General features: G+C 36.8%; 1 protein-coding gene, 1 long non-coding RNA gene and 1 pseudogene across 4 annotated transcripts; all 3 read left to right on the plus strand.

Moving 5' to 3' along the window:
* The first annotated feature begins 398 nt into the window (after nt 1–398).
* LOC133730988 (uncharacterized) lies at nt 399–23,553 on the plus strand. The gene is made up of 7 exons (XM_062158473.1): nt 399–1,004; nt 2,935–3,210; nt 21,725–21,946; nt 22,156–22,237; nt 22,324–22,443; nt 22,567–22,749; nt 23,066–23,553. Exons 1-7 carry the CDS (start codon nt 399–401, stop codon nt 23,278–23,280), a joined length of 1,704 nt encoding a protein of 567 aa, XP_062014457.1. The 3' UTR covers nt 23,281–23,553.
* Nucleotides 4,918–12,265, plus strand: LOC133728257 (uncharacterized). Of its 3 annotated transcripts, XR_009855708.1 has the most exons (8): nt 4,918–7,861; nt 8,703–8,802; nt 10,101–10,160; nt 10,370–10,910; nt 11,003–11,065; nt 11,172–11,283; nt 11,551–11,639; nt 12,009–12,265. It is a non-coding gene; the product is annotated as an uncharacterized LOC133728257 (long non-coding RNA). The 3 variants fall into 3 exon arrangements; XR_009855707.1 differs by having other exon boundaries at nt 11,003–11,283; XR_009855709.1 differs by having other exon boundaries at nt 10,622–10,910; nt 11,003–11,283.
* On the plus strand, nt 13,122–21,715 carry LOC133734342 (putative pentatricopeptide repeat-containing protein At3g23330; annotated as a pseudogene).
* Nucleotides 23,554–23,674: the final 121 nt, after the last annotated feature.

Consider the following 23,674-nt stretch of genomic DNA (forward strand, 5'->3'; position numbering starts at 1 on the left):
AATTCATTTCTCTTTCTCATGAGATGTGAAATTAAATTTTTTATGAGTTTTTGTTACTGGGCAAGTAAGAAAATTCAAAACACAAAATAGGAATAGAAAAGTAGAGTCTCTTTTCTTGTCCTAATTTGATTAGTAATATTTTTAAGAGCATAACATATGTATATATACTAAAAACCTAATCCCACAATTTACAAACCCAACTTCTATACTCTCTTGCTCTCTTTCACGCACAGAAGGTTTTCTATTTGGAAGCTTTATGGTAACCTTGTACAAATAACAGACTAAACCCTAAACCCGTCCACCAAAATCACATGGCCATTATATACAAAAACATTAACAGGCAGTGTCAATAATTCATTATCTTATAAGGCAAGTCTTATTTTTCCTAAAAAAAAATCATGTTTCTGCCTCTCGAAAGAGAGCTTTCTCCTCCGCTTCCTCTCTTCGCTGGTGGAGGCAGTGTACTTTTGATCTGGAAGGATGGCTTTGCCTCCTATGGTCCAAACTGTGGTGGTGGAGACGGGCTCCTCCGTCGAAATCTGCCTAAATCTCTCTCTCAAGCTTCTGATGGCAAAAGTGAGGGTGATCTGGTGTTTGATCGGATCTACAGTGGTGTGCTCGTGGGTGAAACGAATGGTGGCGCTTGGAGAGCTGATGGATCTGATCGGATCTGGAATTTGGCTTACAAGAGGCTGAGTTTTCCGGCTGATGGTAGCGCTTTCTGGCACGGCTGGGATCGATCGTTTCTGTTGGAGGACAACGGAATCGGTTGTGCTCTCGATTCTTCTTTGCCGGCAGAGGTGGATGACAGGCTGGCATTGGGCGTCGAGTATGGTGGTGGGGTTCGTCCTCTTCTGCTTGAATGGGATCCGTTTCTGTCCGGGTTTCTTGCTGGTATGGGTGGTGGTCTTCAGGAGGAGGCTATCAGTGATGGTGGTCGTGCAGGGGTCAAACTCCGGCGAGTGGTGTATGACGGCGGCAGCTTGACTACAGTCTCATCTAGGGTTTGCCCTAGGTGTTTTATTTGGGCCTGGTGTTGGACAGCTAGGGTTCTGTTTTGGGCCAGAGCGTTTGTTTTGTCTTTAAATTTTAATTTAGTTTTGGGCCTTCATTCGTTTGTGAATGATGGGCCTATTTTTTTCTTGCATTGAGCGGGAGAGATCGCAAAGAAAAGAGAGACCTCGTCGTCCCCATTGGGGGTTTTTTAATCATCTTCGGGGCTCTGCTTTTCTTTGTTTTGGGCTTAATCCTAAAAGGTGGGTGTGCTAGGAGATTACTAGTTTGTTTGCTCTTTTAGTTAGGGGTGGCTTTGTAGTAGTTTCTACGGAACGGTTCTTTCTATCGACCCCATAGGGGTGGATCGTTTTTGTACTGCTTGCTGAATTACATAATGGGATGACCTCTTTTACTCAAAAAAAAAAAATAATTCATTATCTTAGTCTGTTATTTGTGCAAGTGTATTATCATATGTTATTATATTAATGAATCAGTCTTCCGTTGCCCTAAAAAAAAAAAAAATTACATGGAGGCTAGGAAGATCTAGAGGAAATGAAACCAAACTGCTCATACAATAGCGAGGATGACACGCTTTTGTTGGGACGAGTTATTAGAAGGAGACTAGACCACGTTAGCTATATCGGTGATACTCTTTTTTACCACATTACAAAAAAGGCTTGAGGTAGACCTAGGCCCAGATTACCAACACGACCACCATCCTTATGTTGTAATTGACCAACATTATTAATGAAGTTATTTCATTAAAAAAAAAAAAAAGATAAACAAACGAGATGAAATCATTCAACATTTTGTAACGAAATTGACTGGAATTGGCCAAGACCAATGAGTTGAAGTAATTCCACAGTTCAAATGAGATCTCATTACGTTTGTTAAGGATAGAGCTAACTAAGGCATGCACTTTTCTAACCAAGGACCAAAATATCGAGTTTCGAGGAAATTTCGATGGTCCCGGAAATGGAAATTTCGACGGAAATATCGAGAATATATCGATTTCGGTAAATAATCAAGAAAAATGATGAAAATGTGAAGAAAAACATGGAAATTTTAAGTGAAACTTTAGGAAATGTTTGTTCAACTATATTATCTACTCTATTTGAAAAGAATATATTCAACAAGCTTCATTTCATAGTGACTTGTAGTGATTAAGGGTTGAATTGGTATATATAGGATCACTGACAAACAACAATTTTAGAATTTGACTTAATACATCCTAAATATTTATTATTAATTATGAAAATAAATTATAAAAAGCTAATACTTAGTAACCTTGAGTAACTAATTTTTTATTCGAAAACAAAACAAATGTGAGTGAGGAAGTAGAAATAGAAAGAGTGACATGAATATGTTGAAAATTTTTATATTTATAGAGTTAGAATTTCAACTTACCTTTTCAAAATATAAAAATTGTTTGAGAGCAACTCATGAAAATTTCAAAATATCGCGATATTTCCTATAATATCCAATATATCGCGAAATATCTCGATATTTCGAAGTTTTCGGACGAAATAATCATGATATGCGGAGAAAATATCGGAGGTTAAAAAAAAAAACGATAATTTCGGCGATATTTCGCCGATTTTATCGAATTTTTAGTCCTTGAATTTCTAACCAAGGCATGCACTTTCTCCCAAAACCTGAGTTGCAATTCATTGCTCTCACCTAACAGTCTTTAACATTCATTGCTTTTTCAACCAACATCGTCATTCATTGCTCTTCACCAAACACTACGATTTCACTTTCTGTTCCTTATTATGATCGTGGAGAACACGCTCTCACTAGATTAATTTAGATTCCAGAATATCACAAAAGAGAAACTCGATCTCAACATTTGGGTACTGTGGTAGGGATACCAGCAAATAAAGCTGATTATCTTCAACTCCAGGAGGTAGCTAGAGAGAAAATTAGAGCTAGCTCTAAGTCAGTGAAGGCTATATTAGCAACAAGAAAGTGAAAGTTATAGTAGTAACAAGTCCAGGTGGTCCGGATGTTCTCAAAGAAATCGAGGTGCCTGAACCAGAACTAAGGGACGATGGAGTCCTGATAAAGGTGGCGGCCACCGCCCTGAATGAGTCTGACCTTACTGCGAGGACGAGGTCTTTGCCGCCGATGCAAAGGGAGTACCTAGGTCTGGAATGTGCCGGAACGATCGTGAAAGTCGGGAAAGACGTCCAACGATGGAAAGTCGGCCAAGAGGTAATTTTCAATTCAGAAATTGTTTGTCTTGAGGTTTGTTTGCTTGCAGAGCCGCAAAGGAAATGGTGTAAGAAAATTAGTTCTAGTCTTAAATAAGAAAAATGCTAGGATTTTTTTTTTTTTTTTTGTCAGTTGTGGTAATTGTAAGACAGATTTTGATTAGCTAACCCTGAGTTCATTTAACCTCCCAGGAGGTAGTAACCCACATGCTACATATTAGGAATTATTATATGCTCCAGTTTATCAGACATTTAATTTGCTTAAGCTGTCTGCTTATCAATGCTGTGTGATTAGTGTACAATCTGATCTATCAAGTAAAACATGTTATTGGCATGGGACTACTACCACCTCATAAATTGCTCATTACACAATATTCGCAATTTTTGACACTTACATTTAAGTATCAATTTTATCCTGATATTACACCAATACACCTTTGATTTTCTGTTGGCTGGGATTGTTTACACGTGTCGGCATTGTTGCTACTATTTGCTAGTTATCCCCTATATACCCAATATCCAGTTTTCAAAACATTCGCGTTCTTTAGGTTGGTTATGGTTTGGGCCTTTTGGAAGGTGTTCCTTTAGGATTTTAGTCTTTTTTGGAGTTTCCATTACGGATTTTAGTCGTTTACTTGAGCATTGATTTGTAATATGAGGGGTCTTCGAACCTCTCATGCTTGACCGAGTGCGGTCGCATGATTTTATATTAATGAATCAGTCTTCCGTTGCCCTAAAAAAAAAAAAAATTACATGGAGGCTAGGAAGATCTAGAGGAAATGAAACCAAACTGCTCATACAATAGCGAGGATGACACGCTTTTGTTGGGACGAGTTATTAGAAGGAGACTAGACCACGTTAGCTATATCGGTGATACTCTTTTTTACCACATTACAAAAAAGGCTTGAGGTAGACCTAGGCCCAGATTACCAACACGACCACCATCCTTATGTTGTAATTGACCAACATTATTAATGAAGTTATTTCATTAAAAAAAAAAAAAGATAAACAAACGAGATGAAATCATTCAACATTTTGTAACGAAATTGACTGGAATTGGCCAAGACCAATGAGTTGAAGTAATTCCACAGTTCAAATGAGATCTCATTACGTTTGTTAAGGATAGAGCTAACTAAGGCATGCACTTTTCTAACCAAGGACCAAAATATCGAGTTTCGAGGAAATTTCGATGGTCCCGGAAATGGAAATTTCGACGGAAATATCGAGAATATATCGATTTCGGTAAATAATCAAGAAAAATGATGAAAATGTGAAGAAAAACATGGAAATTTTAAGTGAAACTTTAGGAAATGTTTGTTCAACTATATTATCTACTCTATTTGAAAAGAATATATTCAACAAGCTTCATTTCATAGTGACTTGTAGTGATTAAGGGTTGAATTGGTATATATAGGATCACTGACAAACAACAATTTTAGAATTTGACTTAATACATCCTAAATATTTATTATTAATTATGAAAATAAATTATAAAAAGCTAATACTTAGTAACCTTGAGTAACTAATTTTTTATTCGAAAACAAAACAAATGTGAGTGAGGAAGTAGAAATAGAAAGAGTGACATGAATATGTTGAAAATTTTTATATTTATAGAGTTAGAATTTCAACTTACCTTTTCAAAATATAAAAATTGTTTGAGAGCAACTCATGAAAATTTCAAAATATCGCGATATTTCCTATAATATCCAATATATCGCGAAATATCTCGATATTTCGAAGTTTTCGGACGAAATAATCATGATATGCGGAGAAAATATCGGAGGTTAAAAAAAAAAACGATAATTTCGGCGATATTTCGCCGATTTTATCGAATTTTTAGTCCTTGAATTTCTAACCAAGGCATGCACTTTCTCCCAAAACCTGAGTTGCAATTCATTGCTCTCACCTAACAGTCTTTAACATTCATTGCTTTTTCAACCAACATCGTCATTCATTGCTCTTCACCAAACACTACGATTTCACTTTCTGTTCCTTATTATGATCGTGGAGAACACGCTCTCACTAGATTAATTTAGATTCCAGAATATCACAAAAGAGAAACTCGATCTCAACATTTGGGTACTGTGGTAGGGATACCAGCAAATAAAGCTGATTATCTTCAACTCCAGGAGGTAGCTAGAGAGAAAATTAGAGCTAGCTCTAAGTCAGTGAAGGCTATATTAGCAACAAGAAAGTGAAAGTTATAGTAGTAACAAGTCCAGGTGGTCCGGATGCTCTCAAAGAAATCGAGGTGCCTGAACTAGAACTAAGGGACGATGGAGTCCTGATAAAGGTGGCGGCCATCGCCCTGATATTACTCAAAGAAAAACCTCCTCGCGAAAAGAACTCGCGAAAAGAAAAACCTCAAAGACTAGCCTCTCTCTTTCTCACTTAGCTCTCTCAGATCTCGATTCTCACTCTCTCCTTCGTCTTCTCGCTCTCTCAATGCTTCTTCTTAGTCTCTCCCTCTTTTTAGTTTTGATTTTAGGGTTTGATTTCGATTAGGTTTTCCTTCTATTCAGGGATGGGGTGATTGGATTTTACTCGTCCTCTTATCCTCGTCAAAATGACGAACACTGTTCGGTGTTTCAATCACTGAAAATCCAGACCTCTCTCTCTCTCTCTCTTTGACTCTCAACCTCCTTCACTGTCGACCGCGGCGAAACGGCGGCATTCAGTGACTCTTGTCTTGGTCTGTCCCTGAATATGAAGTGAATCACTTAGTGACTCGTCGCCCCTCTCTCTCAATCTCTCCTGGACGGTCGTTGGCACTAACCCTCTCCCTCTATCCTCAAAGGTCGACGGCACCGAATCTTTCTCCTCGAATTAGATCAGGTGCAAGTTCTCGTTTAAGCTTTGTTTTTGAAAAAGGTGTTGGCTTTGGTGAATTTTTCGGGGATTTATGTGATCTGGGTTTTCGTTTTATTTGGTTTTTATTGTGTTTTTTTTTGCTTTTCTTGCTAGCTTTGGTTGCTGGGATATTGAAGACAAAATAAAAGAGAGGAAAATGAAATGGGCTCTGTTTGATTGTTGGTTTGATTTTATTTGAGCTTCTGAATCTGTTTCTTTCGTTCAAATTTTGAAGACTATAAAGAGTTAATTGGGACGGGGCTTGGCAATTGGATCCATATAGATTCCAAACTACTTTTATTTTCCCTTCATCTTCTGTTTTGAGATTGGTCTTTGTTGTTTGGTTCTCAAAATGTTGACGACCATTTTTATTGAGTTCTTGTTGTTAGATAGTTTCTTTTGATTCCTCGTGCAGTTCGCATATGTTTTATTACTTTTTCTAGAGCAATGAATTAAGTATGTGTGATTTTGTTTTCTACTAATTATGTGGGCATTGTGCTATTTGAATCTGAGTTTCTGAAATTCTATATGAGAATTGGGTGAAGTTTTTGAAGAGTTTCAAAGAGGCTATGCGCTACCGAGCTAGAGTGGAATATAGGGCAGCGGAGGAGGTGGGCTTGGGCAGTTTATGGAGGTGGCAGCCTCCTAGAAGTGGCCAGCTGAAGGTAAATTGTGATGGTGCAGCTAACATTAATGATTGATGTTTTGATGGTGGGGTAATTATAAGGGATGAGTTTGGTTCTTTAATTGTGGCTGGTAGGGAAAAGTTTCAACAGCCAGTGTCTTCTTTGGTAGATGTATTACTTGCAATTAAGGTAAGTTGGGATTGGGTGGTGGAAAGAAGGCTAAGGAATGTAGAGGTGGAATCTGATTGTTTGGAAGCTTAAGCAGATCAGTTAGGGATTTGAGTATTTCTTTCACTCTGATTCTTTGGAGGTTGGAGAGGATACATTGTGTCGGGATTTGCAGTATTTCTTCAATTTTTTGATTCTCTGATTTCTTCTATTTTTGATTTTTTGGTGCTGTTTGAATTTGGGTTTCTGTATACAAGTTTGAGATGGTTTTGATTTGTAGTGACTTCAGTCGAGATTTGCAGCATTTGTTCTGTCTTCTTTGCTGTTGGTGTGTTTTATCTTTGTCTTTTTTCTCTTGTTTTGGGTACAAATGAAGCCTAAGGCCTGGGAAGGGGAGGGGAGGGGCTAAGTTGGCCTTGGGTTTTGAGTAAATGTTCTAAATGGGGTGCTTTAGTCCCAAAGTGAGTCGGCAATTTCCAGGTCACTAGGATCAGTAATAAAGCAATGAGATAGCAATAATGTTCTTTTCAGGACACCATGACATTATGATCTAACAGTCGTTACTTGTATGTACTTTTCAGCAATCAAATGAAGCACTATGTCATGCTAAATAAAGTTTAGGGTCAACCATTGATTTAATCATATGGTATATCACTCCCAGAGGTAACTAAAACGTAAGGAATAATTGAGCTTATTTCTTACATCTTAAACATTGCTTGCAGTACCATGGAGGAGAACTAATTTCGGAAGAACTGCTGGAGGCCCTTTTACAGAGCCAGCCCCGGACATAGGCTTAATAGGCGCAGGCCTAGGGCCCCCCAAAAAAATATAACCCGTTTTATATATATGTTAAAAAAAAATTATGGACATTTTGTGCTGGAAAAAAAAAAAAAAATTGGTTGTTCCTGACTTTTGTTCTTCCGCCGACTGCTACTCTGAGTGCTCTCCCAAATCCCTCTCCTCACTTTTCAGACGAAAGTCACGAAATTCGTCCAAAAATTTGTCCAGGTAATTCTCTCTTGCTCGAATTCCATGTCTCTTCTAGTTCTTCAATTGGGTAGAAACGAAAGGTCGAGATCTGGGATTCTAGGTTATGATGATTTGTGTTTAGGTACTGGGTGATGATAATTTGCATTTGGGTACTGGGTTGGTGTGTGGGTCTGTAGGAATGTAAGAGATGAAAGCCTCTGGTTCTCCTTTATTCTTTAATTTTTGTGTTTGGGTACTGGGTGATGATAATTTGCATTTGGGTACTGGGTTGGTGAGTGGGTCTGCAGGAATGTAAGAGATGAAAGCCTCTGGTTCTCCTTTATTCTTTAATTTCAAATTGATTGTTGGTGCTACTACTGTGCTTCGTATCTCTTGGTTCATTTGTGCTGATCTAATCTTAATAAGAATAATGTTCTGTAGTTCATTTCTAGGTTGTCTAGTTATGATCATTGTTCTATACCTTCATTATATGTTTATTATTTTCTCATTCCCATCTCTGCTGCTCTTTATTGGTCAAAGAGCAACTGAACCATAGATATGAGAACCGAGCTATATAAGAAAAGAAAAAAAAAATAGTACAAGGCACATGGATTAGGGTCTCAATTATGAAAAACTAGAAACTTCATGATTCATCGGTTTACAAAAGTATTGTAAACATATCTTAAAGTTTTAATTGAAAATTGTTTTGCTTTGCCTTTGCTTTGTTTAATATTAGGATAATGGTGTTGTATAATTTGTATGGCACTATGACAGTAAGTTTGAATTGAAAATGGTTTTGTTGGTTTGATACATTGGTATTTTTTTATTATATGGCAATATGTTTAGACCAAAATTTCCATAACTATTTTATCTTTTATAGGTTATGATGCCTCCGATTAGGAAGTATCCTTCTGGGGTTAAAAAAAGAAAAGAGAACCAAAGGAGAGAGGCATTGGTTAAGCTTCAAGCCGGATCCCTTCGTAAGTACTTTAACTCAAATGATGAACAAGTACAAGAGAATGACAATGAGAATGATAATGTGAATGGGAGTACAGACGAGAATTTTTTTTTTTTCAATATATTTAAAGGTAGGGAGCCCCAATTTTTTTTTTCTGCCTAGAGCCCCGGAAATCTTAGGGCCGGCTCTGCCCTTTTATTATTACCAGCTACGACTGCCATGCCCCCATTGATGAATATGGTGAGAAATTTGAATTCATGATAAATATGCGTATATTATAAAGTGTGAAAAATTACCAGCTTGCAGTCATCTAACTCGTAACTAACTTGATAGGCTTGATTAGGCAACCCAAGTATGGTCATTTCAGATTATAGTCATTCTAACACATAATCATGGTTGTTTTTTTCTCTTCCTTTTAAGTTAGCAAAACTTTTAGTTCAGATCATCATCTGTTGTAGTAATAGAGGAAACAGTGAATAGCAATTTGTTAGACTCTTGATTTATGGTAAAGACCTCTCTTCTTGTAGAATGCATACTCTGTAGTAAGTTTCAATCAAAATAACTATAAGATGGCAGTTCTGCCTGATTATACTGCATAGGAAGAGAGGTTGTCTTCTTGTGATATCCGTAATTTTTTAATTGAGTGCTTGTTATCTAGACTAGTAATTAACTTGGCGTCATCCCAATGTTGTGCTTATTGAACTTTATTGTTTTATCTTTGTTTTATTATGTGTGCTATTGTGTGGACTGAAACAAGGCATTATTTTTTTTTCTTTTCTTTTTTTAAGTTTGCTCTTGTAATTGCTTGACGTGGCTAGAGTTTAGAAAGACACCAAACTAGTTTACCTTTTGGCTATTCAAACGCTCTTCTTATCTGAACTTGTAAAGGGAGGCTGCTGGAGCTTTTAGGAGTGGGTAGAGAACTTGCTTTGGACAGGAAATTAGGTCGGAGAACAGAATAAACGATACGAATTTAGTTTGGTTTGGGTATTAACGAAACTAAGGGTAGATCAATCTTTTTGGTTTCTCAACGGATTTTGAAGGTTAATTTCCTTCTTTCTTCATTTTGTTTTGACTCTTGAAAGAGGAGCTGGAACCTTGTTATTTGTAATGTGATTTTGTTGGTTTACTTTTGTTGTTCAGTATCAATGTTTCATGCACACAAGGTGTTTGACAAAATGATTCTAAATTGCTTTATTCAGGTTACCATGTAGTCTTGGAGTAGTTTTATTCATTGCTTTCGGTTGTTTATCTTACTAAGTCATGAATAACTATTCAATTAAAGACTTCTAAGGTTGGGTACTTTTGTGTGTTTTGAAGGTGTTGAAGGATGTACTTCAACTTTTGCTCTTTGTGGTTAGAGGACCTATTTTGTACCAGGTGAGAGTCTTACTAAAAGAAGCTACCAACTATATGTTGATTTTGTTAAACTCTACCTTTATCGAGAGTGTAATCATACTCTGAAACTTTTGAATGTGTGTTGGATTGTATATATGTGTGGGTGTTTAAACTTGTGTTTTGTTCTACTTGGGATTTCTCAAATTTATTTACTTTCTTGTACCTTTTCTGGTGGTAAACTTTTGTTACAGCTTATGAACTCACAATTAATGGGGATTGGGGTGTGAAACTTCTGCTCTGTATCTTCAAATCAGCACAATCAGAATGTCATAAATATTCGTTACTCGCTCTGGGGGCTGGTCTTTCATGGATAGACCAGACTTTTTCCTTGCAATATCCTTCATTATAATTCAAATGAACTTATTTATGCTCGACTCGACTAATTCCATCAGAATATATGATTCTTTTGATAAAATTAAATGCTTGTGCCCTACCCCTTGCAGATTGCTACAGCTATATCTGCCACTGCAACCTGGGAATTTACAAATATCAAGTATAGGTTGGGGCTGGAAGGGTGTTGTTTGGTTGTTTAACATTGCTACTTATATGCTGCCTATTATGCACTGAGTAGACATGCATGCTTCAGCAACTGAACAGAAAAGGGAGGTAGAGATTGCAAGCATGCTGATATCATTGTAGGAAAAAAATTATAAAGTAAAGTTCTGGATATTACAAAATCTGGATTTACATCAGCATGGTTGCCCCCATGAAGTCATTCCTCTACCTCAGAAGGTTGGTGCATGAAATTCATCAAGTTGGTTTTTATTCTTTCTGCATATAGATGACCGGATCATCGTGTCCACTTTGCTTTCCTCATATTGTAGGTTATCTCCCTCAGAACATATATTCCCTCAATTCTAAATATGGATCTGAGCACCAATTAAAAGGTTTACTTCAAAAAATTGGGTTACCTCCCTCAGAACATATATTCCATTAAATTGGGTTAATTTATTTACAGCTTACTCTGTTTCGTGTTTTCGAATATTCAATTAGTTATGCAGCTAAATATGTGAAAGAGTATATTGAAGGAGCAAAACCAATTTTTTCCGTTGGGAGTATTGGGATTCTTGCAACTACAATGGTCATGGTTTGGACTACAACCAAGGTATAATATATTGATGTTTATTGAGCACTATTTAACTAATCAGATCAATGAACCACAGTTACTTCTGTTATTCTATATGAATAAAGTTATAGGCATTAATGAAGCTCTAGTCTGAAGTGTTAATTAAAATACCTCAAGGTTGATAGTATTAGTTATATAGAAAGGCTAGCTTGAATTTAGTAGTAATGACATTACTTTGGTTCTCTCTCTCTCGTTTTACCTTTATTAGAAGTGCTTATGTTGTTTACGTGGACTCCATTTGTGCAGATAGCCACAAACAGCGAATAATAAGTTGGATTGATGGCACAGGACAGCTGTCAACTGCATTTGACTACACAACCAAGGGAGTTCTTCAGGTATCATCCATTTTCAATCGGACTGAGATGTTCAACTAGCTCCCAGCTGACTGCAACACCCACATATGCACACATAAAATCTTTCCATTGGATATGAGTTCTGGCCATTACAACCATTAGTATCCAGTAATTTATGCCAAGTTTCCAGACATTTTTGTTATGAACCTGTTTATTTCTATGTAAGAAACTAAAATAGGCAACTATTACATCAAAATATCTTCTCGTCTAAGCACATGAGTACCCAAGTATGCTTGGTCATGTTATATTAGTTCATTTCTACACGACTGCCATTTTAATTGAGATTTCCTTTTAACATGTTATATTTGTTTCTCCCCTATTTTGGTGATAATCATGCATGTTTCTGTGTAGGAAGCTGTCAAGGGAAAATTATGGAGATTACGTGATCCCCAAGGGAAGCCACCAGGTGTAATACAGTAGTACAGCTAGCTAGTTCCTATTTTTAACTTGTGTCTAGTAGAAATTCTTCCTTCATTAAGCATTTGGACTTGTCTGCAGATTCAGATTAGTAGATATGGACCATTTTGAACTGATGCTCATGATTAGGTTTGTGTACATGAGACAATAGTGGATTAGTGGAAATTGCAATGAGTGATTTTGGATGTGGATTTTATGGTTTCATGAATAGGCAATTTTAATTTCTAGATGCATGCATACCAATTGTAATAGGAAACTACTAATGTGTTATCTCAAATTGCAAGCTACAAAAGCACACCAAAATGTGTGGTTGCAGTCGAACAAAAACAACACAAAAATTATTTAGAAGTCTATTGTCTTTTTGGCATTGGGACGACAGAAAATTGTAGTCTAAATAGCAAGACAACAACATAAGTTAGACGAAAGTGTTGGCTAAAGCATATAAAAACAACAAATAAGTGTGGGTGGACTTAATCACAGATAATACAAAAGATCTAATATTTGTGGTCCTTTTTATATTCAGACCACAAATATTTGTCGTCTAAATAATCTCAAACGATAGTAAATTGTCGTCGTAATGAGACAGACATAACAGAAAGAATATGATATCTATTGTCTAAACCATTTCCCAACATCACATACGTATAATTTCAAAACCTTTCACACAACACTTAAATGTCATACAAACCTACCCTAGAACGACACTTAATTGTCCTCAAATGCTCTTTACAACAACATATAATTGTCGTTTAAAGTAAATTAGCACAACCTTTAATTGTTGTTGTATGAGAGAAGACACTACATACAAGTCTTCAAATTTCTTACTTAAGGGCATTCAGACCACACAAATAAGTCTTGCAAATATGCTTCACACAATAGTATTTAAAAAATACTGTGGTTGTTTTGTTTATCAGACAATACGAAATTGTTGTTTGAATGCTTTTAAAGATACAAATCACAATGTTCCCAAAATACAAAACTCATCAGACAACACAAGACTTTTATTTTTTTATGTCGTCTGAAAAATCAGAACACTTCTGTGATCTGATGCCCCCAAGAGACGACACCGTACTAGACGACATATTTTTGTTCGTTCAGACTACATAACAGTTATGTCGTCTGAATGCCTTTTTGGCATAGTGATGCTCCAGTTTATCAAACATTTAATTTGCTTAAGCTGTCTGCTTATCAATGCTGTGTGATTAGTGTACAATCTGATCTATCAAGTAAAACATGTTATTGGCATGGGACTACTACTACCTCATAAATTGCTCATTACACAATATTCGCAATTTTTGACACTTACATTTAAGTATCAATTTTATCCTGATATTACACCAATACACCTTTGATTTTCTGTTGGCTGGGATTGTTTACACGTGTCGGCATTGTTGCTACTATTTGCTAGTTATCCCCTACATACCCAATATCCAGTTTTCAAAACATTCGCGTTCTTTAGGCTGTGAAAATCATGTTCAAATGAATTTCCTCAAATGGATATGTATAGGATAGGGAAGTAGATGATCAATTTAATGGGAGCATTGATAGATTTTATAAGCAAAAGGAAGGCAAAAGAGTTATTAAAATGGATAGTGTAAGAAAGGTCTTCGATCGACTTGATGCCTTGTCCTGGCATACGGTGATTGCAGGGGATGTATGAACAAGCTTTAGCAAGGTTGAGAGAGATGGGGAATGCCAACTTGAAGCCTAATTATTTTACTTTGTCTAGTATTCTTCCGGTTTTTGCAGAGTATGTAGATATTAAGGGAAAGGAGATTTATGTGTATGCCGTAAGACATGGCAGTAGCTTGATTGACATGTATGCAAACTCTACCCATACAGAGAACTCTCTGAAAGTGTTCAACCTGCTACGTCGGCGTGATTCCATTTCATGGAACTCGATTCTTGGAGGATGTGTGAAGAATGGTATGTTTGATGGCTAAAACTAAGCCAACATATGTCTCCTTTTCAAGTATCATTCCAGCTTGTGCCCACTTGACCACTCTACATCTGGGGAAGCAGCTCCATGGATACATAATTCGGCGAGGATTTGAGGATAATATGTTGGTAAATATGTTGGTCTAATTGCTATATTTATAATAAAATCAAGAAACATTTATGCAGATAAATCTTACCAAAATAAAACCGATAAAAGTTAGAAAAACCTTAAGTAATATGGTCGAGTCTAGAACTTGGTTCTATGTCCTTAAGACGAAATTGTCTCCTCATCGGTGCTTCAAGGTTTTAATGGCAAACGTCTCCCAGGATACAACGACCTTCTTCTTGTGGTAGTAGCACTTCAAACCTCAAGAACATCGAACTTAGATTGTGTATGAACTCTCTCTTGAAAAGACTCAATTGGTTTTCAAGACATTATGAAATACTCATATGTAGAAGGAGAGGAGGAAAGATCAATTTAAGAAGCATATTCAGAATATGGTGTAGCAAGTGTTTTATAGATGTAAGGTGACTTTTGGATGAGAGATGACTTTTCACCAAAAGTTAGCTTTTGTGATCAGCCATGACTTCTCATTGCATAGTCATTTACATTTATTCAACTTCACACATTTTCACTAATTATTCATCCATAAATTATGGAAAATAAAATATTTGATATTAAATTTTCCAACAATCCCCCACATGGATGAAATAATTAGTTTAGAAAGGAAAATTTCAAAAGACGACGCGCGCGGACATATGAGAGAGTTCGGTTGAAATGATATCGCATCGGGATAGGTAGCTTTTGGCTTTGAACCTTCCGTAGTGAAATACCATCGGATTTACTAGCTAATTAGTGAACGTGATGTCTTGAACTATTCAGCCATTTATGTAAACCAAGACAATGGTATTCACACAATATCTTTTCATACACATCTAGTTCTACGGTTGTGTCCTTCCGGCCATGGACAACACCCGGTATTCATGAGTGCTCTAGAGAATCCAGCCTTCAAAATTCTCATAGAAACGGCCTCATTTCACACTCATATAGGTGGCTTCCTATGAAGAGTATCCTTCTATACCCCACTTGAAAATTCAAGCTATAGGAACCATTAAAAGCAAAGCTTATCCTAACTCATTTATGCATTGTTTCATCATCATAGGATATGGGAATGAGATTTATCTCCACAATGCTTACTTCAAAGTCATCCACCATTTAGTTGTCCCTTTGAACCTAGATCTTGGGATCTCCAATCAACTAGGTTGGGTATCCATGATGACGACTTTATGTTTTAGGCTTATATCCCATTCCTTTCGATGATCAACTTACTCTCTAGTCAAACTTCGATTCAAATAATTGGGCCCACTTGTTTGACTATAACTCTATTGCAAATCAAATTCAATATATGAATTAATTTCATTGGAGAGTAGTTGTTACCAAGTCAAGTCTTCAATTCACCAAGTGGTCGAGACTTACTATTTGCGTTAGTTAAGATTCATTTAGCCACACACCTCCACATTTCTAGAATTGATAGTCGTTAATTTTTCCATGCCTTAAGAGGTGTGTACTATTATAGGAGATGATTTGAATTAATAAAGCAAAGCATCCTTTCATAGTGTTTATGAAATCTTCATTGATGCTTATAATCCATCATCATTGCTCTTTTCTCCTCTAGAGAAATAAATGTATCCCTTATTTTCTGTCTTCTTTTAACTATACACAGGCTTGTGTAGACAGTTGGGTATCAACCCCCACATTTGAGAAGTAAACCTTCTAAAATAGAATTTGCAATGCAATTCAGATAGTAATGTATTCCCACAATTCTTCTCATTAAGACTTTACTATTTGTGGAATAGATTCTCTATCTTTCTTCATGCACTTCTCCAACTTTGAATATCTCTTTAGTCATTTTAAAGCAGTGCTCCTCAAACATCTTTCTCTAGCTTTTGAACCTTTGAAGTTCTTATGGCGAGAGTGCGTCTCAATATGACCATAACGATCTTGAAACCTTTTGCCATCATATCCATTTAATTGAGGACGAACAAACACTTTTCACTGCCACATTAGAGGTCAATTCCATTGATCTTCAATCTTCATGGAATTTTAACAATGACCAACTCAAAAATGTCATTATAGAGTTTAGTGTATGATTAAGTATTACCACAGTATACTTCTCTTGATCGGAAGTGCTTCAAATGTATCTATATTTAATACTTAGATATATATATATATATATATATATATATATATATATATATATTGATTATGTGTACACACACGTACACAATCTGCAAACCAATTGTTCGCCAAAAGCCGCATCGGTTATGCATCTTGCATTCTTATTGTTTCAAGTGGCTTTAATCAATTGTATATTCATAAAGATTTGAAGATGAACTGCCAAAAAAAAAAAAAAAAGTTACACCACATTGCTCCCTTATCGGAGCCAGCATTGCATCCACTACTACAAATCTGGGCTATGAACACCATTAGCAATGGTGTGAATTGGGCTATTGGGCACCAATCAATGGTGGGTAAAGGTCAATAGCCACCGTTCCACACACCATCTTGTGTTGGTTGCTGTTGCTGGCGTGACAAATACTCATGGGGTCACCATCATTTTTTTTGGTGCCTGATATTGTGAGTACTGTTACGTCATTGGTGACTTGCTACAATACACATGGTTGAATAGTCAACTATAGCATATCACTATAATTAACAATGGTGAGTTTGAATTTAATAGGACATTCAATATCATGCAAATAGGAATTGATATTCTCCAGTATCCCATATTGTTAATAGGACATTCACACAGCTAAATAAAAAACTAACAATATTGCAAGAAAGTAATAGATCAAGTTGTAGCAACCCAAGTATATGCTTATAATGTACATTAATTACAAAGGATCATTGTTAAATCATATGAATTTGCATTACAAGGCATCCTTACCAAAATAAACTTGACGACATAAATAAACCTGCTATGTTGATTGCAAGTAGAAACAACATCAACTTGATCACAATTCCTTCACAAAACATATGCATTTCTTTTTTGACCACATCAGGTTTCGAGATGAAAAACAGAATCTGAAAAGAGAAAACACAATCAACAATTCAACGATGTTGAAATTTAAAGCGAACCAATCAATGTACAGAAATACAAACAGCAACTTACGTTTTTGGTTCTCTTGATGGTAACCCTGCTAACACCAGTGACTTTCTTCATACCCAGCTTCAGCATTGCCTTATGGCTCTTCTTCTCACTCCTGCTTTGCTTTGAAGACTCATTTCCACCTACAACACACTCCTTAATTTAGAAGACAACATACATAATCCATTTAGCATAAATTTGTAATTGAACACCAAATTTGAAGTAAACAAATGAACCACATATAAGGCCCCAAATTTGAAATCTTTTAGTTCAGAACAATATGGTCTTAAATGCATAATTGGCAGGAAGAGAATACAATTGAATTGTATGACATAGTTATGCTATTGGCTAATTTGTTTGTACCTAAAGCCCAGAAATACTAGATATATCAATGAAACTAAAACAACAAAATGAGAAAACACACACTGCTGAGGTAAAGATTGAAAGATTGATCCCTTTGGATTTGGCAGTTATTGAACATTATAAGAAAATATGTTCATGTTCCAGCACTAAAAGAGTGAATGACTGAATTTGCAACTATATATGTTAGGTGAAACAACTACAATAAGAGAAGGATTGATCAAAAACCCATTTATTGGTAAATTTCGAAGATTGGTTCCGCCACAAACAAGGTCAAATTGTAATGGCCGAAAACCTCAACCTAAAATCTCATTTGAAAGCAGCTGGTATCAAAAATTATGAAGGCCATACACAATCAAACCACAAATGAGGACACAGAATCAGTTAGCAAAAACCAAGGCCACCAAACAAAACAAAAAACCAATAAGAGAGTCATCTTTGGGTTTGTCAAAAAGCTGTGAAGGCTTCAAACACTTACCCCCTACCCTTTACAATTCAACTCCGGAGATTAAACAGAACAAGCCCGGCAAGAACAATATATTGACCCATAAAACCACCAATGAAATCAAGTCTTTCAAATCCAATCATCATCATCATCCTCATTGAGCTTCTTCGTCACATCCTCCACCACGACTTCATCTTCTTCCTTGTTCTGCAACACATCCAAGTATAATTACACAAACACAAAACTCAGTACAATCAAACACACAATTCCGGGAACAAGCGACGGACCTGAAGGCCATTCTTGAGGGATTTTCGGTGGACAGGACCTCTCCGACAAGCTCCTCCTTGACGACGCCCGGCGACATTTTTTTGGGGTTGGTCGGAAGTCTGGCGGTCGCAGAGAGAGCAATGGATTGAGTTTCTTCTTCCTTCACCTTCCTTGATGAGCTTCTTCTTCACTCACATTTATTTTTTATCTTCTCACCGACTCTTTCAAATCGGGTCGTCGCCGGCTTGGTGATACTCTGGATCTCATCGGATCTCTTGGATGCCTCGGCCACGAACTTGCGAGATCTGTAAAGAAGAAGAGTAGATCTGGAGAGAGAGACAGATGAGGCTGAGGGTACATTTATGGTTTTTTTTTAAGAAGGGTGAGAGGGGAGATTTCCGGCCACCATTCAAACACAATACTGATAGGTCTTACCATTTTAATTATGGCGTGCACCACAAATAATTTTTTAATGGTATTTACTTACACACTATGGTTGCTTAACTTGATTTAATGACTAAAAGAATTATAAACAATTAAACCCCACGTATGAGAGTATTAGTGACTTCCGAAACACACCAATAAATAATTATATATGGGGTCAGGACCTATTTAATATCAACAAACACTTGTTTTGTTGGGTGCTGCCACCATTCCTGCAAAAGTGGGGAAAAAATGGTATCTATAGGCCATATTTGTGGTAGTGATCTGTTAAAAATTCCCAGATTTTCCGAGGAATATGCATGCACACAACAAGTCAGATGCATCGATCAACACAAGTTCATCTAGTATGTTATATAGGTATTTCATGCTTTTATACATGCATGAGATCACACATATATACATCTCCAGCGCAACCTTTACCAAATTTAACTGTATTTATATATGAAATCCAGCACAAGCATATACTGAGTATAAGTTTATTCCAAAGCATCAAGTATATATAGTGCTGCAATATCCAACCCTTCCAACCATCACTCTCGTAGAGACCCAGAATGAGTTCTACTTTTAATCCCTCTTAAAAAGATTCAATGGAAGTATATCATGGATTATTTGTTTACAAGGTTCATGATATTTAGAAATGATCGATATGGGTTTAATCCACATGAAGTCAGATCAGGAACTAGACTCGCTCATATGCAGCAGTTATGCTTTCTTTGATATCAGATTCATAGGACTTGTATCAAAGGTGCGATTTCACCTAGTTCATTTATGCAGATAAATCTTACCAAAATAAAACCGATAAAAGTTAGAAAAACCTTAAGTAATATGGTCGAGTCTAGAACTTGGTTCTATGTCCTTAAGACGAAATTGCCTCCTCATCGGTGCTTCAAGGTTTTAATGGCAAACGTCTCCCAGGATACAACGACCTTCTTGTGGTAGTAGCACTTCAAACCTCAAGAACATCGAACTTAGATTGTGTATGAACTCTCTCTTGAAAAGACTCAATTGGTTTTCAAGACATTATGAAATACTCATATGTAGAAGGAGAGGAGGAAAGATCAATTTAAGAAGCATATTCAGAATATGGTGTAGCAAGTGTTTTATAGATGTAAGGTGACTTTTGGAGGAGAGATGACTTTTCACCAAAAGTTAGCTTTTGTGATCAGCCATGACTTCTCATTGCATAGTCATTTACATTTATTCAACTTCACACATTTTCACTAATTATTCATCCATAAATTATGGAAAATAAAATACTTGATATTAAATTTTCCAACATAATATCTACGTAGCAAGCTCACTAGTGAACGTGTATGCCAAATGTGGAAACATTAAGATGGCGAGGTAGATTTTTGACAAAATGGAGCAACATGATACGGTGTCATGGACAGCCATGACTATGGGATATGCATTGCAGGGTCATGCCCATGATGCCATTTCCTTATTTGAGCAGACGAAAGGAGAGGCACTAAAGCCTACTTATGTTGCTTTCATGGCTGTATTGACTGCGTGTAGCCATGCTGGATTGGTGTAGACGAAGCTTGGAAGTATTATAATAGTATGACAAAAAAATATAGGATTGCTCTAGGTATAGAGCACTATGCTGCTGTTGCAGACCTTCTTGGTCAAGCTGGAAGGTTGGACAAAGCTTATCGTTTTATCTCTAGCATGCATGTAGAACCAACAGGAAGTGTATGGTTAACATTGTTGGCTGCTTGTAGAGTTCACAAGAATGTTGAATTGGCAGAAAAGGTTGCTGAAAAAATATTTGCTGTTGATCCTAAGAACATTGGAGCTTATGCTTTTGTCAAACATATATTCTGCTGCTAAGAAATGAAGAGAAGCAGCAGAAATGAGAATCTTGATGAGAAATAAGGGCATGAAAAAAAGGCCAGCCTGCAGCTGGATTGAAGTTAAAAACAAGGTTCATGCTTTTGTAGTGGGAGATGAATCCCACCCATATTGTATTGAGATAATCAAGGCTCTGGAAGTTCTCTTGGAGCAGATGGAGCGAGAAGGGTATGTGCCAAACACAAATGAGGTGCTCCAAGATGTTGAAGAGGAGCAAAAGAAGTACCTGTTGTGTCACCACAGTGAGAGGCTTGCCATGGCATTTGGCATCATCAGCACTCCTGCTGGGACCTAGTAACAAGAAACCTTCGGGTATGTATAGATTGCCACACAGCAACGAAACTTATATCCAAGATTGTCGGAAGAGAGATAACTGTCAGACATAATAGCCGGTTTCACCATTTCAAGGGTGGAGAGTGTTCATGTGGAGACTAATGGTGAGAGAACCTGATGAGATGATCATACCAACCCACTTAAGCCCAGCATCAATTCATAGCAGCACAGGACATTTAGTCAGTGATACCGGAATCTTCTGTTGTCATTGACACAATGTGCTATTTAACAAAATAACACCAATTGGAGCTATGAGCAAGGAGTGACTGTTCTCATATGACTTGAAACTTCAGACCGTACTTTATAGACCTGACCAGCTTTTAGCTTTCTACTTCCCTCCTTAAAAATATATGTTTCTTTTGTTCAGAAAATCACGGGAATTTAGAGTGATACTTTGAGTCTTCAGCAGTTTAGATTTCGTTAACTTGTTAGTTTATGCTTGTTGCATCCGGATGTTTTGGTTAGGCCCCCCTCTTTTGTCATTCACCTCATTTTGGATTAATAAATTGGAGTGTTAGCAGGGAGGTTATTCCTCTTCGAGCACTTATTTCATCCAAAAAACAAATTTTCTTGCTTCTTGTGGCTGCAGTACTTGGCTGAGCTCATAGTTATTAGAATCGAACTTCTTGTTTGATAGTCTCATATATTTATATATATCATTATAATTTTATATGCTAATGTTATAGAACTTCATGAATGAGCCCCATGACAAAAAAGAAAATTGATTTTTGGGTGTGGTGAGCATTCTTTAGGGTGTTAGTGCCAGCTCTCTTTGAGCTCTCTTCCCATGAAGGATTGCCAAGAACTGGAGCATTTGTAATGCATGTCAAATACTTTTAACTGTACCAATTTTTGTTATCTAGGTGTGTGCTGTTCTTAGTGGAGGAGGATACGCTGAGATGGTAGCTGTTCAAGAAGGATTAGTATTTCCTATCCCCAAAAGCATTTCTGTGGAGGAGGCTGCTAGTTTCCCTCAGGTGGCTTGTAGTGTTTGGGCCGCACTTTTTACTGAAGACAAGCTATCTTCTGAATATTGGTTACCTGCTGGTAGGAACAGTCGGCTAATTGCCGGTGAAACTATATTGGTAACTTCCCCAAGTCCACCAATCTGAAGTGATTTGGAATATTTACACTTTTGCTAATTAAGTTATAACAAATTAAAGCATTATTTACCCAAAAAGGGATTAAATAAATATATCTCTGAGACTGTTTACGACGGTAAATCTTCTCCATGGTACGATCTTCTTATTTATGCTAAGCTTTCATATATCCCTGAACTAGTGTCAAATTTCAGGTTCATGGGGGATCCGGGGGAATTGGTTCATTTGCAATACAGTTAGCAAAAGCCCGGGGTGTAAAGGTGATTGTCACAGCAGGTAATTCTAAATTTTTAATTTACGAATTAGCTAGCTCAAAATTATTTTTCATATACGTACTTAAGGATATAAATCATGACAATCAGGTAGTGACAAGTTAGAGTTTTGTAAGACAATTGGAGCTGATGCATGCATCAGTTTCAATTACAAGGACAAGGAAGATGACTTTATTGAAAGGGTAAATAGAGAAACAGGTGCCAACAAAGGTTTGCTTTCTTTTACCAACACCTCAGTAATAACCTCAATAAGAACGATACTATATGCCTTCTAATGTTGGTTTTATTTACTGTTGTGGATGAGAAATCATATTGATGTATGCCTAATGGCAGGTGTTGATGTCGTCTTGAGTAGCCTCCCGATTGAATATATGGCGCGGAACCATGCCTGTGTTAAGCAAGGTGGGACAGTTATTAAGATCAATGGTTGTTGGATGCTACCAAAAGATACTTGTGCTAGCACTCCACAGGCAAAAAAAGTGAATTCTGAGCTTCAGGCGAACTTCAACATAGGAGGTACTGGACTAGAATATACTTGGTTAGAGTTATCCTCTTTTTTTTTTTTTCTGTAAATTTAGAGATCTCTGCTAGTTTGTCATGAAATTGGACCTCTAGTTTTGCAATTATTTGTTGAGTTACCTGCTTCATAAATAATACCAAAACCGAAGGTGAATCTTGTACCTACTATTCTTTTTCCAAAAAAAAAAAAAAATCTTTCATTACATTAAATTGTCAAAAGGGTACTGCTAAAATCCCCCCAAATCAGAAAAACACTTTCTGATTTTTCTCAGTATTAGTTAAAATCTATCTCATATGGTGGTTGTGCATGCAGTGGCTGGCTTTCGGTTTAGAAATCTAGAAGAGAGAGCAAAAGTTGTCGAGGAGGTAAAGAAGCATGTGTGGCCATTAATAGAAGCTGGTAAGGTAAAACCTGTTGTGCATCACCGTTTTCCATTCGCGAAAGCAGCAGAGGCTCACCGGCTCATGGAGAGTGGCAAGCATTTCGGAAAGATCCTGCTTATTCCTAATGACAGATTTGAGAATTGAAGGATAGGAGAACAGAGTTAGAGAGGAGAAGTTGGAAAAACTTGGGGATGATTTAAACCGGCGACTTCAATTGCAGGAATCTAATTGCAGTTAGTTAATCGTATACAGACTTTCATGAGCAAGATTTAGACCAAGCACATTAGCAAATTTTGTGTTTAAACTAATTAGCAGCATATACTGAGCAAGACTTCTTTTATCCATTTCCTGACTGTTGAGAATTAGGAATATTTGTATTCACTGATTAGTACGTATTGCTTTGATATCCTTGGTTTATGTGGCTAGTACCACGAAATTTGCTGCCTGCAATCATCATCATCCAGTTGGCTACGCCTGAACACATCAGTTCAGTTCAAACACTAGCCTTCCTGGCTTGCAATACTGCTGAATGATTCCT

This window comes from Rosa rugosa, chromosome 2, assembly GCF_958449725.1.
Source record: "Rosa rugosa chromosome 2, drRosRugo1.1, whole genome shotgun sequence".
Lineage (NCBI taxonomy): Eukaryota > Viridiplantae > Streptophyta > Magnoliopsida > Rosales > Rosaceae > Rosa > Rosa rugosa.